The sequence below is a fragment of the Podarcis vaucheri genome (assembly GCF_965113315.1).
Source record: "Podarcis vaucheri genome assembly, chromosome: 6".
Lineage (NCBI taxonomy): Eukaryota > Metazoa > Chordata > Lepidosauria > Squamata > Lacertidae > Podarcis > Podarcis vaucheri.
In genome coordinates this window covers 13,673,651-13,689,130 of record NC_138764.1, presented here as the reverse complement: position 1 = coordinate 13,689,130, position 15,480 = coordinate 13,673,651, and the positions used below count along the sequence as shown (strand labels likewise).

Genomic DNA, 15,480 nt, shown 5'->3' with positions numbered 1-15,480 from the left:
GATGTTTTGCCTTTCCTGAAATGGATTATGCTTTAGAAAGGAATGATATTTACTTTGGTTCTTCCCTTACTGTCATCTTGAATGCAATTTTTTATTTTAGATGGATTTCCCCCCGATTGTTGTACATAAAAGCAACATAATCTTATTGAGGGCGGTACATTTCTGCATAAACGTTTATTCAGTTTTGACTATTCATCTACTTACGTCATTTATAGACCTCCCTATCAATTAAATAAACAAAATTACAATGAACAGAAAACTTTCCAACCAAAGTACCCAGTGAACCTTTGAAGAACTTTGGAAAAGAAAAATCTGATGTCCTTAGTTTTTGTTGTTGTTGTTTTTGTCAGTCTGTAATCCTTTTGCTTCCTTCATCCACAGGAGACCAAAGCAACCAATGTCCTAATGGGTTTGGCTTAGACTCTGCTGGGCCATATTGTACAGGTAAGAATATGGCTAATAATGTGACTGCCTTGGCTCCTTGCTTTGCAGCCCTCTTGCCTGCGAAGCCCCTTTGAAGCACACATTCCCTTTACAGGCTCCTAGGGTGCCTCCTCCAGACTTCACTTTAGGTAAATTAGAGCTAAAGTTGCCGAACATGTTGCATATTCAGAAACTGTTATTCTCAAGGAGGGATGGGTGAACCTGTCTATTTAGGTTTCTCACTTTTCCAATCTTAATAGTGAGTTCTTCTTTTCTGCAGCAATTTGTGGGTTGTTGGTTTTTTTTTTAAAAAAATCTTCATGAAAATTTGTTAGCTTTTTTGCGAGAATTTCTCATATATTTTTGTTTGTTGCTCTGACTAATATACACATTTTGTCAAGCAATTTTTCCTAATGCATTTCACTATTTCACTAATAATACAGTGGTACCTTGGGTTACATACGCTTCAGGTTACAGACTCCGCTAACCCAGAAATATTGCTTCAGGTTAAGAACTTTGCTTCAGGATGAGAACAGAAATCGATCGGTGGCGATGCGGCAGCAGCAGGAGGCCCCATTAGCTAAAGTGGTGCTTCAGGTTAAGAACAGTTTCAGGTTAAGAACGGACCGCCAGAACGAATTAAGTACTTAACCCGAGGTACCACTGTATGCCTTTTTAAGTACACTTTCCCTAATACATGCACCTTTGTCAAGGCAAGAGTGTCAAGGCAAGAATTCAGAGAACTGCGAATTTCAAAGAGCGGCTGTGTTTTGGTCCATGTATTGGTTTGAGAAGCTCAGGTTAGGTATTACCCATCCCTGCCCTTATCTGGGGGGGAAATCTGACTTTGTCCAATGGAAACATATTGACATATATTCACATAGATATATTAAGAGTGGGTTAGAACTGAAACTGAATTTGGGGGTCCAGGCTTCCATTCTGATCTTTTAACATGATTGAATTTTCATTTCGCTTCTCCTTGTTCCTAACCCTTTAGTATTTTTTGAATGTTCAAATTGCTGCTGTAGTGTGAGCAGGATTAACAATGTGGGTAGGGGGCTGGGTCCTTCTCTTCCTCATTTTTGTTGTTAAAGATAACAGTAGTGAATCCCAGAAGCCTAGTTAGACCCTATAGACTTCCTGTTGCCAGTCTGTATTCCTGTTTCTGAACTATACCGTACACCCTCGTTTTATGTGGTTTTTCTTTTATCATTAGATGAAGATGAGTGTACAGTTCGAAATCCATGTTCCCACACTTGCCACAACGCTATAGGAACCTATTATTGCTCGTGTCCCAAAGGCCTTACTATATCAGCAGATGGAAGAGCATGCCAAGGTAAGGTTTGCTTTTAAATGCCATGCACTGGCCACACTGCCTTTTTATGACAGTATTTAGAATACATGAGAGATGAATGTTATTTTATCTTTTATTCTTTGTATTTACATCCCATTTTTTCTTCTATGATGGAACTAAAGCTGATGTCCTATTCAGATACTGACCAGTACCTCCGGTTATGTAACCCTCTGGTTACGTAAACTTTGGGATGCGAAAGCAGCAAACCCGCAAGTATTTTACTGGGTTTTGCTACATGCGCAGAAGCAGTAAACCGCTTTTGCGCATGTGCAGAAGTGGTCTACCACCACGCACGCATGCGCAGAAGTGGTCCTCAGGTTGTGGAAACTTCGGGATCCAGCCAGACCTCCGGAATGGATCCCGTTCGCATCTGGATACCACCATATATGCCTTCAGATCAGGCCCTAAGATACTAACCTTGTTAGTATTCTCATGATAAAATAGACACTGTTTCTTCCATGATGGATTGATGTATGAGTGCACATATGGCTTGCCTTTATTGCAGATATTGATGAGTGTGCCTTAGGGAGGCATTCTTGCCATGCTGGCCAGGACTGTGAAAACATTATTGGCTCTTACCACTGTGTGGTTCGGTGTGGGATCGGCTTCAGAAGAACATCAGATGGACTAAATTGCCAAGGTATGGAGATAGGGTCATCTCATCTGCCAACAATTATTATTAAATCACATGAGACTCCGTTAAATAACATTTTTTTTATAAGGGCAGGATGGATCCTTGAACGCAGTAAGGATTTGATTAAAATGTTCTTTGAAATTTTGCCTTCACATTTTGTGATTATCTGATAATCTCTCTGCAGTTTCCAGAATACTCAACAGGCAAGACGTTTTTCATTAGTGCTCTTTCGCTCAGATCTGTGTAAACACAGGTCATTTGATGTTACTTTCCATTTCATGCTAGTATTTTGCATGGTTTAGAGCAATGATAGCTAACCGGCAGCCTGAGTTAGATCTGGGTCATTTAAGGCTGGCGCGGCCCCGGGATCTCCCCATTTTCGTCCGTGCTGCAGATTCGATTTCCCTCCCACCCTCCCTTTAGGTTTTCCTTCTGACATTGCTATGGACTTCGGTTGGTCGCTGTTAAGGGGCCTGGTAGGAATTTTTTCCACTTGGCGAATTGGCACTGGCCATTTGGTTTTTCGCCTACCTCGTAGCAAATCGTCACAACATCTCTTGGTTATGGCGGTTAGGCATTGGTAGGGGTATTTTTATGTAGATGTGTTGGGGGGGGAGCGCCATCACCTCCCCCAAATATTTAAGGGTAATCCAGTAAAGGATTCTGGGGGGTGTTGCCTTGTCTGAAACCTATGGAGGCCAGGGCCTAAAGCACGCCCCCAAGCGGTGACCCCTGGGGGAGTTCCTAGTGATGTGCATCCCAGGGCTCCCCCTGCTGGTGTTAACCCTTTGCAGTCTTCATGCTAACAGGCTGAAGCCAGATAGTCTGATAGGACCAATGCCTAAAGCCAATACTGCTCTTACCTGTAACCAATAAAGTTGTGGCCAATTTTTGCCCATTAACCTTAAACAATGATCCATCTGATGTCCTGTGTCTTTATTTATTCCAATTGGGGGGAGGCGGGAATTGCCACGCAAAAGGCTGGCAACCCCTGGGTTTTGCAACTAGTGAAACTGCATGAAATGTCACTGATGTTTCACCTAATGAACTCAAACTGTTAACCATTAATCTCATTATCTGCTGCTTCCAGAATAGTTTGTTAAGACCACAAAATGATCAGCCAGACTCCAGATGAATGATATTGCTCGGCTCCACTATTTGACAATGACCACTCCCCCCCTCAAATAGGGGGTGTTATTTGCGGGGTCACACGCAGCCACCTGATCCTACACAATCCCCAGCAGTTCAGCCTGGCTTCGCCTCCCCAAGCTGTACAGAAACCTATTAGTTAGGCTGAGGAAGAAACAATAGTCATGTGAAGAGTTAAGAAATTCCCTCATCTCACTGCCTCTGTTTGGTGACAAATGTCTGGCTTTGCCCTCTGACAACAATCACTCCAAGTCTGCAGGGTAAGAGAGGTTTAATCATGTCTATATTATTCAACAGATGTTAATGAGTGCCAAGAGTCGAACCCTTGTAATCAACGCTGCTTCAACACCATTGGAAGCTTCCACTGCGGATGTGAACCAGGATATCAGCTAAAAGGCAGAAAATGCATAGGTATGAAATAGACTTCAGGACAGTGGGGCCTATACATGTAGTTTATAAATGTTCTCTTGGAGAGCTGGGCAAAGCCTACAGTGGTGCCTCGCAAGACGAAATTAATTCGTTCCGCAAGTTTTTTCTTCTTGCGAGTTTTTCGTCTTGCGAAGCACGGTTTCCCATAGGAATGCATTGAAAATCAATGCGTTCCTATGGAGACCGTCTGGGGACAGAGGGGAAGCGCCGCTCTGTCCCCTCTTTTGAAGCAAGGGGCTGCGGGGAGAAGATAGCTTCTCCCCGCCGCCCCTTGCTTCAAAAGAGGTCCGGGGACAGCGGGGAAGACGCGCTGCGCTTCCCGCTGTCCCCAGACCCGGGGCTGCGGGGAGAAGATCGCTTCTCCCCGCCGCCCCTTGCTTCAAAAGAGGTCCGGGTACAGTGGGGAAGACGCGCTGCGTTTCCCGCTGTCCCCGGACCTGGGGCTGCGGGGAGAAGATCGCTTCTCCCCGAAGCCCCTTCAAAAGAGGTCCGGGGACAGCGGGGAAGATGCGCTGCGCTTCCCGCTGTCCCCGGAGCTTGCGGGGCAAGCTTTGTTTTGCGAAGCAAGCCCATAGGGAAATTCGTCTTGCGAAGCAACTTGAAAATGAAAAAACCTTTCGTTTTGCGAGTTTTTCGTCTCGCGAGGCGTTCGTCTTGCGGGGCACCACTGTATTACGTCATGCTAATAAAAAAATCCTCTGGAAATCTAATGACAATTTGCCTTTAAAATGTCTTGAGTAGGTTTGCTTTGAAAAACCTGGATTTCCCCACTCCTAATCCTCTTCTTTTCTTTGGTGATCACTCGAAACAGAGTAAGATTTTCTTCCATGAACACTGTTTAAACAGTGAGACCGTAAGTGACTGGGGAGGCCAATTCTGGATCCACACGTCCTTCCACAGTGGGGACGTAGGTTTCTGGGTGGGAGTTGATCATGGTGACGGTTTGCCAAGCGTGCCTTCCTCTTAGCATGTTTCTCCCTTTCGTCCTGAGTTCGAGCATCTTCAAAGCCCATGACACCTTTGGTAAGGCTGTTCTCCAATATTTTTCCAATCTTAACACTCAAGGCCAGGGGTCAGCAAACTTACCGCGCCTCAGACTGGTGTCTCCAGTGCCAATCCAATCACACAGCGGGCCGGAGGGCGAGGGAGCGCGTGACCATATGCTTGCGTACGCACTATTTCCGGCACACTTCCAGGTCAGAGGAGCACCGGAAATAGCTTGTGTGCATGTGCACGGACCTCCTCCACCCCAGATGTGCACCAGAAATAACACTTGCACATGCGCAAATAACGCTTGCGCACAAGCTATTTCTGGTGCTCCTCCGACCCAGAAGTGGGCAGCCGCGCAGTGTAGTGCCGGTAAGAGCGGGTGGCGGCAGTGGGTGGCAGGGGTCGCCTTGGGCTGGATAAACGAGTCCCTTGGGTCTTATCTGGCCCGCAAGCCTTAGTTTGGGGACCCCTGCTCTAGGCACTACACTACACAGGGATTGGGCTCATAGGAAGTTCAGTTCCTTCTCCACTCATGATAATTTCAGCTAGATTCCACAGAAAGGATCTTTTTTGCTATGCTTTGTAAGACAGAAAGACTGAAAGTTCCTTACTTAGCAGTTCTTGGTGCTAGATGAGTGTTTCTTCTTCAGGCAGCTTAATTCCTCTGCCGCTTTTGCCCAGGGCTAGGGCCTGTGGGCTGCCCTCTGCTGACAGCGATACTCCCCCTGTGGCATGAGTGAAGTGCCCATACACAGCCCTTGCCCTGGGTTGTGGGGAGGATCAGCAGTGGTTGTGACTCCCTCCCCCTTACTCAGCTCTTTTTGCAAGGGTAAGGGCTCACTACTTGCCCATAGAGGTCCTGCTCTACCTTGTGTGTCATTGTCAGCCTCCCCCATCAATAGGCACCAATTAGCACTTCTCTACGTAGCTGAGATTTAACTGTTGCTCAGATCTACCTACCGTATTTTTCGCCCTATAGGACGCACCTTTTCCCCTCCAAAAATGAAGGGGAAATGTGTGCGCGTCCTATGGGGCGAATGCAGGCTTTCGCTGAAGCCTGGAGAGCGAGAGGGGTCGGTGCGCACCGACCCCTCTCGCTCTCCAGGCTTCAGGAGAGCCCCAGCGCCAGCCCCACAAGGTCGGGGGACAGAGGGAGGCGGAATGCCGCCATCCCGCTGTCTCCCGAAGTGGTTTGGAGGCTGGCGGCGGGGAGACCCCACCGCCAGCCCCGCAAGCTCTGGGGACAGTGGGGAGGCGCAGCGCGTCTCCCCGCTGTCCCTGGACCTGATCTGAAGGCGGGCTGCGGGGAGAAGAGCGCTTCTCCCCGCTGCCTGCCCCGCAAGCTCCGGGGACAGCTGGGAGGTGCAGCGCGTCTCCCCGCTGTCCCCGGACCTGATCTGAAGGCGGGCTGCGGGGAGAAGAGCGCTTCTCCCCGCTACCGGCCCCACAAGCGCCTGGGGGGGAAATAATTTTTTTCCCTTTATTTCCCCCCAAAAAAACTTGATGCGTCCTATGGGCCGGTGCGTCCTATGGGGCGAAAAATACGATATCTGGTCATGCTTTGTAAGCCAAACTCATGCCTTAACGACAGTTGCAGCACTACAATTGCAGATATAAGATATATTTTATGATGTGAAAAAGTAAGTTGATATACAACCTCGTCTCCCTGCCAAAAGCCGATCAGCGGTGCCTGCAGCACCCTCTGTCTCTGCCCACATGGATTGATGTAAACCATGTGGGCAAAGGAAAATGGGCCAATTGTGATGTCAGGTGATTGACAGGCAGCCGTCCCACCCATGTGCCACAGTTGGCTAACGGGAGATGGGGAAGGTAAGCATTTGACCCATTGGCCACATCTAATTCTCCACCCTTGTCTTAAGGCAAAACATGTTTCTACAACACCCAGAAATGCAGCCCAAGTCAGATGTGACAGGGTGAACTTTTGCTGCACGTCTCTGTTAATATCTATTTCACTTGGCAATAGGAAAAGGTCAAATCATATGACCTTGGTGCCACATGCAAATTGTAAGCCGTTTTCTTCTGAGCAACATAAAGATTTCTTCACAAAAGTATATGGGAGAGGGAGAAGTTATGTAAAACGAGGATTGCCCTCATAGCCCAAGAGGTGAGAGCTTAATGCTATCAGTTTAGCTACTGAACCCTTTGTCTTCTTAAAGATGTGAATGAATGCAGACAAAATGTATGCAGACTTGATCAGCATTGCAAGAATACACGAGGTGGCTATAAATGCATTGATCTGTGTCCAAATGGAATGACCAAAGCAGAAAATGGAAGTTGTATAGGTATGTATGTTTCTTTTCTGCATTCTTGTCAGACTGTAGCAGAGAATCAGGAGATCTCCAGCTGCTTCTACCTCATCCCTCTTCTTCCACTACGTTTGTGAATGTCACTTGTGAACTACGTACAGTGGTATCTCATGTTACATACGCTTCAGGTTACATACGCTTCAGGTTACAGACTCCGCTAACCCAGAAACAGTGCTTCAGGTTAAGAACTTTGCTTCAGGATGAGAACAGAAATCGGGCTGCGGCAGCAGCAGGAGGCCCCATTAGCTAAAGTGCTTCAGGTTAAGAACAGTTTCAGGTTAAGTACTGACCTCCGGAACAAATTAAGTACTTAACCTGAGGTACCACTGTAATGGGTATCATATCCCAAAAATCATAAACATGTGTTCTACTCATAAACAACTACATGAATCAGAAATTGGCACAACACACACACATGCAGGATGCTTTTACTCTTCGTTGGTTTTTGTTTTTTTTAATCTCCCTCATTCCTTCTCAGAAAAGATTGTGCTGTGTATTTTCATTTAAGAATATGATAAAAATGAATAAAAAGGGGATACCTAAATTCCCATATACAGTGGTGTCCGTTCCAAAACCAAAGCGCGCTTTCCCATATAAAGGAATGCAAAACGGATTAATCTGTTCCAGACTTTTAAAAACGACCCCTAAAACAGCAATTTGACATGAATTTTACTATCTAAGCAATGATCAATGTACTGTACTATAAAATAAACATCCAAGACCCCAAGAGGAGGCTGAATTCTGGATAGCAAAACACACTCTTATGACAGAAAAGTATCCATCTATGAAAATGGAGGAATTACAAAACGAACAAAATAAAATACAGTGGCGGGACAGCTTTGGGTAACCTTGTAGCTAACCTCTATGTGAATAATAAATATCTGCTATAAAGTGTTTGTATACAAGTACAGTTACTTTTAAAGATTTTGTGTTCCTTGTCAGATATCGATGAATGCAGAGATGGTACACATCAGTGCCGCTACAACCAGATATGTGAAAACTCGCGAGGAAGCTACCGCTGTGTGTGCCCGAGAGGGTACCGATCCCATGGCATTGGAAGACCTTGTATGGGTAAGTTAGAAGCAGGGGTCGGATAAACATGAATGCTATTCTGGTACCCACCATCTGATTCTGGCTGCTGCTTACGCCTACCCACAAAAGGGTTTAACATGCTTTACTGCTTGAAATCAGCAGGCTTCAGCTACAACTAATTAGACCTCAAAGACCTCTTACTGGGGGAAAAAATGAGTGGCTGATTTCAAGCATAAATGCATACAGTTCCCAGGGAATGTGACTGTTTAAATCACACCAAGTAAAACTAAGCTTGCATGTATCATGGCTATGCATTCTATGGCATGCATGTTGCAAGATGAATTTGGGACGAATCTTAATTCTGCATGGTTCCTTGCTTTACTTTGCTTCTTAACAAGTGGCTAGTTATCTGCACTGCATGTACTTGGTGCCAGACAATGTAGCTTATATCTGAGCTGCTGTTCTGCATATTATGACAAAACTTCCTTGTATATTAGTGCCCCCAGCCCCCGGCCATGTATTCAGTTGTAAATGTGAAAACAAGCAAAACAAGCAAGCAAAATCACATGTACTTTGAGCCGGGAGCAGGGATGCAGTATAGCTTGTTCTGCCTTGTCACAGTTCCTTTATCTCCCTTTTGTGACTCCAAATAAACTTCAGTCCTCCAGGTCCCACCCACATCTTACACTTGGCCTTGAACTCAGTGAGCTCCTTGTTTTAGTCTTCCCTCTGGCTTTGTAACTTCAAGGCACCATGGAAGGCTGTTGGTTAGAGCCTTCCAACATTTTTATCCTGATGCAAATTGGCTAGCACTCTCCTTTACACACAAGTTGGGCTCCACGTCAATCATCTTCTCCCAGAAAGCACAGAGCAGGGATTTAAGGAGGCTCACTCAGCAGAGGTGTTGTTTAACTTCCCCAGGATAAACAAAGACAAAAGCAAAGACGATCAGCTCAGTGGCATAAGGATGCTCCGTCAGGTATATAGAGCAGTCAAAATTCATCCCAAAAGCATGAAGTTTACTGGGGGGAAATTCAGGAAGTAAGCAAGGAAAAGGGTATTTGTAACTCCTAACTTTATAAACAAGAATTGTTGTTTGAAAATACCGTATTTTTTGCTCCATAAAGATGCACCTGACCATAAGACGCACCTAGTTTTTAAAGGAGGAAAGCATGAAAAAATATATTCTGCGCAGAGCATGTAAGCGGCTCTCGCTTTTCTTGCTTTAAAGCAAGCAAAGCGAGAGCTGCTTACATGGCTTCTCTCCCGCTTTGTGCAGCTCTCACTTTGGTTGCCCATCCCTCCTCCTGCCTCGCTGTAAAAGAGGAGGAGACACCGGGACAGGTGCTTTGCTTGCTTTACAGCGAGGTGGGAGGAGGGATGGGCAAGCAAAGTGAGAGCTGCGCAAAGCGGGAGAGAAGCCATGTGAGCTGCTCTTGCTTTGCTTGCTCCCGTCCATTGTCCCTCCTCCCGCTTCGCTGAGAAGCCAGCAGAGCAAGAGCGATAGCTGCGCAGCGGCTCTTGTTCTGCTGGCTTCCCAGCAAAGCGGGATTTGAAGAGAGAGCGGCTCTTGCTGGCTTTTCTGGGAGGTGGGGAAGGGATGGAGGGGCAGCCTGTCAGTCCCTTCTCCCACCTCGCGGAAAAGCCACACACATGCTCAGCGCAGCTCTTTAAAGAGAGCAGAGCCTCCTGCCTGCATTCACTCCATAAGACGCACACACATTTCCCCTTACTGTTTAGGAGGAAAAAAGTGTGTCTTATGGAGCGAAAAAATACGGTAGCTATTAACAAGCAGCAGACTGATTCGCCCTGTAACAAACTGGATCTCGCCGAGCAGGCTTTCAGGCATCAAAACCCATTGAGAAGGTGGGTCTTTCTTCAGTAAGGCAAAATAAGACATAGCAAGTGTCAGGACTGGCAGCAACCTCTTACAACTGGGATTGTGGCAAGTTAACTGCACCTCTCAAAGCTCCTGATAGGTAGTGGCATTGGTTGGAGATGAGAGACGTTGTGCTTAAACCCCGCTGGCTGCATCTCCATTTGAAAGAAGCAAGTCAGAAGGAGGGTCCATCTTGCCTCTTTCATTTAAGGGGCAAGTGAGTTCTGCCTACCTGATAAAGGTTATCTTGAGTGCCGCATGGGGGTGGGCGAGCAGGCCTGGGCAGCTCCCTTCCATTCTCCTACAAATCAAGCAGGGAAATTAGAATTTTGAGGGCTCCTATCTGATTTCTCGTAACATCGCTAGCTGAAAATAACTTGAGAATCCATCACTAATTAGGTAACGTGCCATTGTTGGCGCTGTATCATTTCCAAATAAAATTTACATGTCTGGCACGAAAAGCAGCTACGATAACAGAAAGCAAACCTGAATTTCCAAGCAAACAGTTTTTAAGAATGCTGCAAAATGTGCTTCGTTTGTTTTTAAAAGAAGGGATATTCACTAACAAACGTTTTAGCATGATATCTATTACATAGCAATTGTGTTCCTTTAGCTTCTTTCAAGGTTCTGTTACTGACTAAACTGCTGCTTGTCTTAAAACCAGCTTGCTGCACCTCTCTGCTCCTTTCCGCTTATTTTTCATTGTTATTTCTTTGTTGATGTTTGCAAGAGCCTACAGTTTCTTAGATGGCAGGAAAGGGAAGAAATTTGCACTGCAACCCTGTGCATGCAGGCTAAAAGTACCCTATTTTTCGCTCTATAAGACGCACCAGACCATAAGACGCACCTAGTTTTTGGAGGAGGGAAACAAGAAAAAAAATATTCTGAATCTCAGAAGCCAGAACAACAAGAGGGATCGCTGCGCAGCAAAAGCAGCGATCCCTCTTGCTGTTCTGGCTTCTGGGATAGCTGCGCAGCCTGCATTCGCCCCATAAGACGAACACACATTTCCCCTTACTTTTTAGGAGGGAAAAAGTGAGTCTTATAGAGCAAAAAAATACGGTAAGTGCCACTGTCCTCAGTGTGGCTACTTCTGTGTGCATAGGATTGAAGCCTCTGTCTTAGGTTAAAGAGTACTCTCTTTGCAGAACACGTGTTTGCAGATCTTAACATGTTCAGAAATGGACCTGACACACTTAGGAGCTTTGTCTTTGCTGGGGGCGGGGAGGGCGGGGTAGAGCAATGAGAAGCTCACCCACGCCTCTATTTTACTCAATATTTATTACCTTTTACAGGTCACACAGCATTTGTGTTACTAAGCTTGTCAAGGGCAGGTTTGGGCAGCCAAGTTAATGACATGATGTTTGTGAACAGGAAGACCAGTACATGCATTGTGCGTAGCTCGGGGGTGGGTGGGGAGAGCTTTGTGAGGTCAGGATCACATTTGTAATTTCAGATTGTTCCGCAGACTGATGTGCTTTTTAACGTTTTGTGTTGTCTCCCCCCCCCCATCCCTCCCCACGTCACATGGTTTGTTGCATCCCATGAGCAGACATAAATGAATGCGAACAAGTGCCTAGACCTTGTGCGTATCAATGTGCCAACAGCCCCGGCAGCTTCAAGTGTATCTGTCCCCCCGGACAACATTTATTAGGCGATGGCAAATCTTGCGCTGGATTGGAGAGGTTGCCAGATTATGTCAGCTATTACAATAGCCATAACTATGCACAGTTCTCCCCCGTGAGAGACAACTACCGACCTCAGCAATATGTCAGGCACTCATCCAATCTCCACAGCTCCTACTCAGAGTATGGGAACAGCAGAGGTCCCATCTCCAGGACTAAAAGGAATTTTAGAGAGACTTGCCCTGAAGGCTATGAGGCAAGAAGTAACAAATGTATAGGTAAATGTCAAGTGTATGTGTGTATAGAGATATATGTATACATAATATGCATATTCCATAAAGATGTTCATTCAGCTTATTGTTAGGTTGCTTTTGCACAGAGATATGATATAGATGCTCTATAATAAGATTTCACCAATACAGTGGTGCCTCAGTTTTCAAACGTAATCCGTTCCGGAAGACCGTTCGACTTCCGAGACATTTGAAAACCAAAGCATGCATTTCCAGAAGCATTTACTCACGGAAAGCTCAAAACGGAAGCCACATGGCATGTTTGGCTTCCGAAAAGCATTCAAAAACCAAAGCACTTACTTCTGGGGTTTCGGCATTCGAAAATCCAAACATTTGACTTATGAGAACTGAGGTACCGCTGTATATGTAACTTTCACTTTCTCCCCAAACAACTGAAAAGATATTTTGGCAGAGCAGAGCATATCCATCCCATTTAGTTTCCCCCTGTCCCTTTCTGGGTATTTCAGCCGCCTTTTCCCCCCTCTTGGGGTAAGAATAAATTCCATCATTGCATGTACCCAACTGCTCTTCACCTCGATGGAAATGGGCCTAAAGTGAGGGAATGCCCAGGTGTGGTCCAGTCAAAACATTATCTTGGACACAAAATAAGGTCTGTTTTGGGTTGAAATGGTTGAAAAAAGTTTTTATAAAGCTTGTCAGGGTGCTGCCACCTTGTGCTTTGCATACTGATGGGCAGATTTATGTATTTTCACATTTTAGAGTTTTGACCCATGTGCCCGGTGATTGGGGGAAAGTTCAGAGTGCATGGAAGGAGAACTTGTCTCAGGGGCATTTGTGGAATCTCTCTTGAGAAGCTAGACTGAAGTCCAGAGTGTGGCTTCAAAATTGGCTGGTGTCAACTTAAGGGCTAGAGGAGCACAATGCTCACCCCCCCCCACAAATCACTTTTTAAAACATGTGTAGGTGCCGCAACACCTGCATTGATGTTCCAAAATGCATATCCTCGCTCAAACCAATGCCCTAACTTTTTTAAAAAAAAGGTTTTAGCTGTCTCCTAGTTTCTAATTTCCAACATCTTGACTTCATGAGTTGAATTCTGCTGCTTTACTACGGTGGCTACTCCCCCCCCCCCAAAAAAAAAGTTGCCAGATCCAGCAATAGTGTTGTCTAATTTTCTGGGTGTAAGAAGCTGAGTTCATTGAGGGTGTGAGGGAGGTATTTGTGCCCAGTGAGGGATTTGCCTCTGGGGAGCCATCTATTAATTAGCTCAGTGGCTTCCAGAAGACATGTGTGACTTTTGACTTTGCTCATTCAAACCCTTGCCAGCCTTCAGAGCATCAGCCACTGACTAACTTTTCCAGTCATCCAAAGATTCATTGTCTAACAGTTTAGAGCTCTTGAAAACTACATGTAACTTAAGGTCAAAAATCTTGATTGTGATAGCATTCTTCAAATTTGCTAAAATGCATAATCTAATAAAAATACATAAAGCGATGCATAGCCTTCATATGGTTCAGGATATTATGTCTGCGTAAGAATTTAATTTCTGTAGATGTGCATCAAATATATTTTTCATTATTAGTTTGTCCGTTGGCTTCAATATTGTATGTTTTCAACCCCCCCCCCACTTTCCCCCTCTTTTTCTTTTTACAGATATTAATGAATGTGAGAACAGGAATGCTTGTCAGCATGATTGCAGGAATACCTTAGGGAGTTACCAGTGTTTCTGCCCAGCTGGCTATCAGGTTATGCCCAATGGCAAAACGTGCCAAGGTAAGAAAATAAGTTGGTAGCAAAAGGAAATATTATATGAGAAGTATAACATTTGCACCATCCAGCTCATAGAAGCCACGAAGCAGATGTTAGATTAGACTGCTGCAGCTGATGTTGAGACCACTGTAGATAGAAACTATCTTAAAATGGTAATTAATTAAATGGTGGTCCTTATTTATGCCTGTGGAACGTATCATTTCAGGGTTCTCTTTTGGGAAGGGCAGAACTGTACTCTCTCCCAGCATCCTTCATTATAATAAGCAAGTGGTATTTTATGCCAGATTTGCATAGCCGAAAGCCCCTTATTTATTTCTATGCTTTATTTCCTAAAGCTCTGTCCATTCCTATGTACAGCCTTACTTTTTTATTATTGGTAAGAAACCTTTGCTGTCTATGGGCTGGGAGAGTTTTGAGTTTACTTGTTACTATGTGGGTGATGGGACACAGGTGGCGCTGTGGGTTAAACCACAGAGTCTAGAACTTGCCGATCAATAGGTCGGCAGTTCAAATCCCTGCGACGGGGTGAGCTCCCGTTGCTCGGTCCCAGCTCCTGCCAACCTAGCAATTCGAAAGCATGTCCAAGTGCAAGTAGATAAACAGGTCCGCTGCGGTGGGAAGGTAAACGCCGTTTCCGTGTGCTGCTCTGGTTCGCCAGAAGCGACTTAGTCATGCTGGCCACATGACCCAGAAGCTGTACGCCGGCTCCCTTGGCCAATAAAGCGAGATGAGTGCCGCAACCCCAGAGTCGGTCACAACTGGACCTAATGGTCAGGGGTCCCTTTACCTTTTTTTATGTGGGTGATACAAAACCTGAAATCAATGAGTTGCTTATCTGATGTTATCTGTTGTTTTCCTTTGATAACCCATCAGATATAGATGAGTGCCTTGAACAGAACATCCACTGTGGACCAAATCGTATGTGCTTTAACACGAGAGGAAGCTATCAGTGTATAGATACGCCTTGCCCGCCAAATTATCAACGAGATCCTCTTTCCGGGTATGTTTCCTATTCGGTCGTGTTAGTTTTTCCAGATTGCTTTTTTGATTGATCTCCTTAACGTTTGCATAAGAGGCCAGTCCATGCAATAGTCTTAGATACACTGCAGCTCTTCCTTCTGACCTCAGAAGAGCTCAAATTATGTCTTGGCTAAGTTTCTTCTATGCTTTCACCAGCACACTGTGCCATGTGTTGCTCCAAAAGAACTCATGACCCTTTTGGCATAGCCTCCTATAGATTAGGACAGGCATATGCAAATTTGGCCCTCCATCTGTTTTGGAACTACATCTCCCATCATCCCTAGCTAACAGGACCAGTGGTCAGGGATGATGGGAATTGTAGATTTAAAACATCTGGAGGGCCGAGTTTGCCAATGCCTGGATTAGGAGATGTGGAATCTGGATGTCGCTGGACTACAACTCCCATTATCCCTAACCCCTGGCCCCCAAGGGGGCTGTTAGAGACCTCTGGGCATAATTCAATGGACTGGGTTCTGCCAGTCCTCCAGGGGTCCTTCCTCTGTATCACACTCTGATCTCTCTGACCAGCAGGAAAGCTGCCTTAATTTACCCATCCATACACCATATATGCATGTTGGTAACATTTTATGAATATAT

At 45.4% G+C, this 15,480-nt stretch overlaps 1 protein-coding gene across 3 annotated transcripts in view; it reads left to right on the top strand.

The window, feature by feature from the left end:
* HMCN1 (hemicentin 1) overlaps positions 1–15,480 on the top strand; it is a 316,075-nt gene that overhangs the window by 297,014 nt on the left and 3,581 nt on the right. Inside the window, exons 98-106 of one of the 3 annotated variants that reach the window (XM_082225397.1) lie at positions 382–444; positions 1,640–1,759; positions 2,283–2,417; positions 3,858–3,971; positions 7,157–7,282; positions 8,249–8,377; positions 11,770–12,120; positions 13,747–13,866; positions 14,737–14,863. In XM_082225397.1, coding sequence (XP_082081523.1) covers positions 382–444; positions 1,640–1,759; positions 2,283–2,417; positions 3,858–3,971; positions 7,157–7,282; positions 8,249–8,377; positions 11,770–12,120; positions 13,747–13,866; positions 14,737–14,863 — 1,285 coding nt within the window. Of the gene's footprint in view, positions 1–381; positions 445–1,639; positions 1,760–2,282; positions 2,418–3,857; positions 3,972–7,156; positions 7,283–8,248; positions 8,378–11,769; positions 12,121–13,746; positions 13,867–14,736; positions 14,864–15,480 lie in introns of those variants that run through there. The other 2 variants (XM_082225398.1, XR_014220481.1) reach the window with 2 other exon arrangements.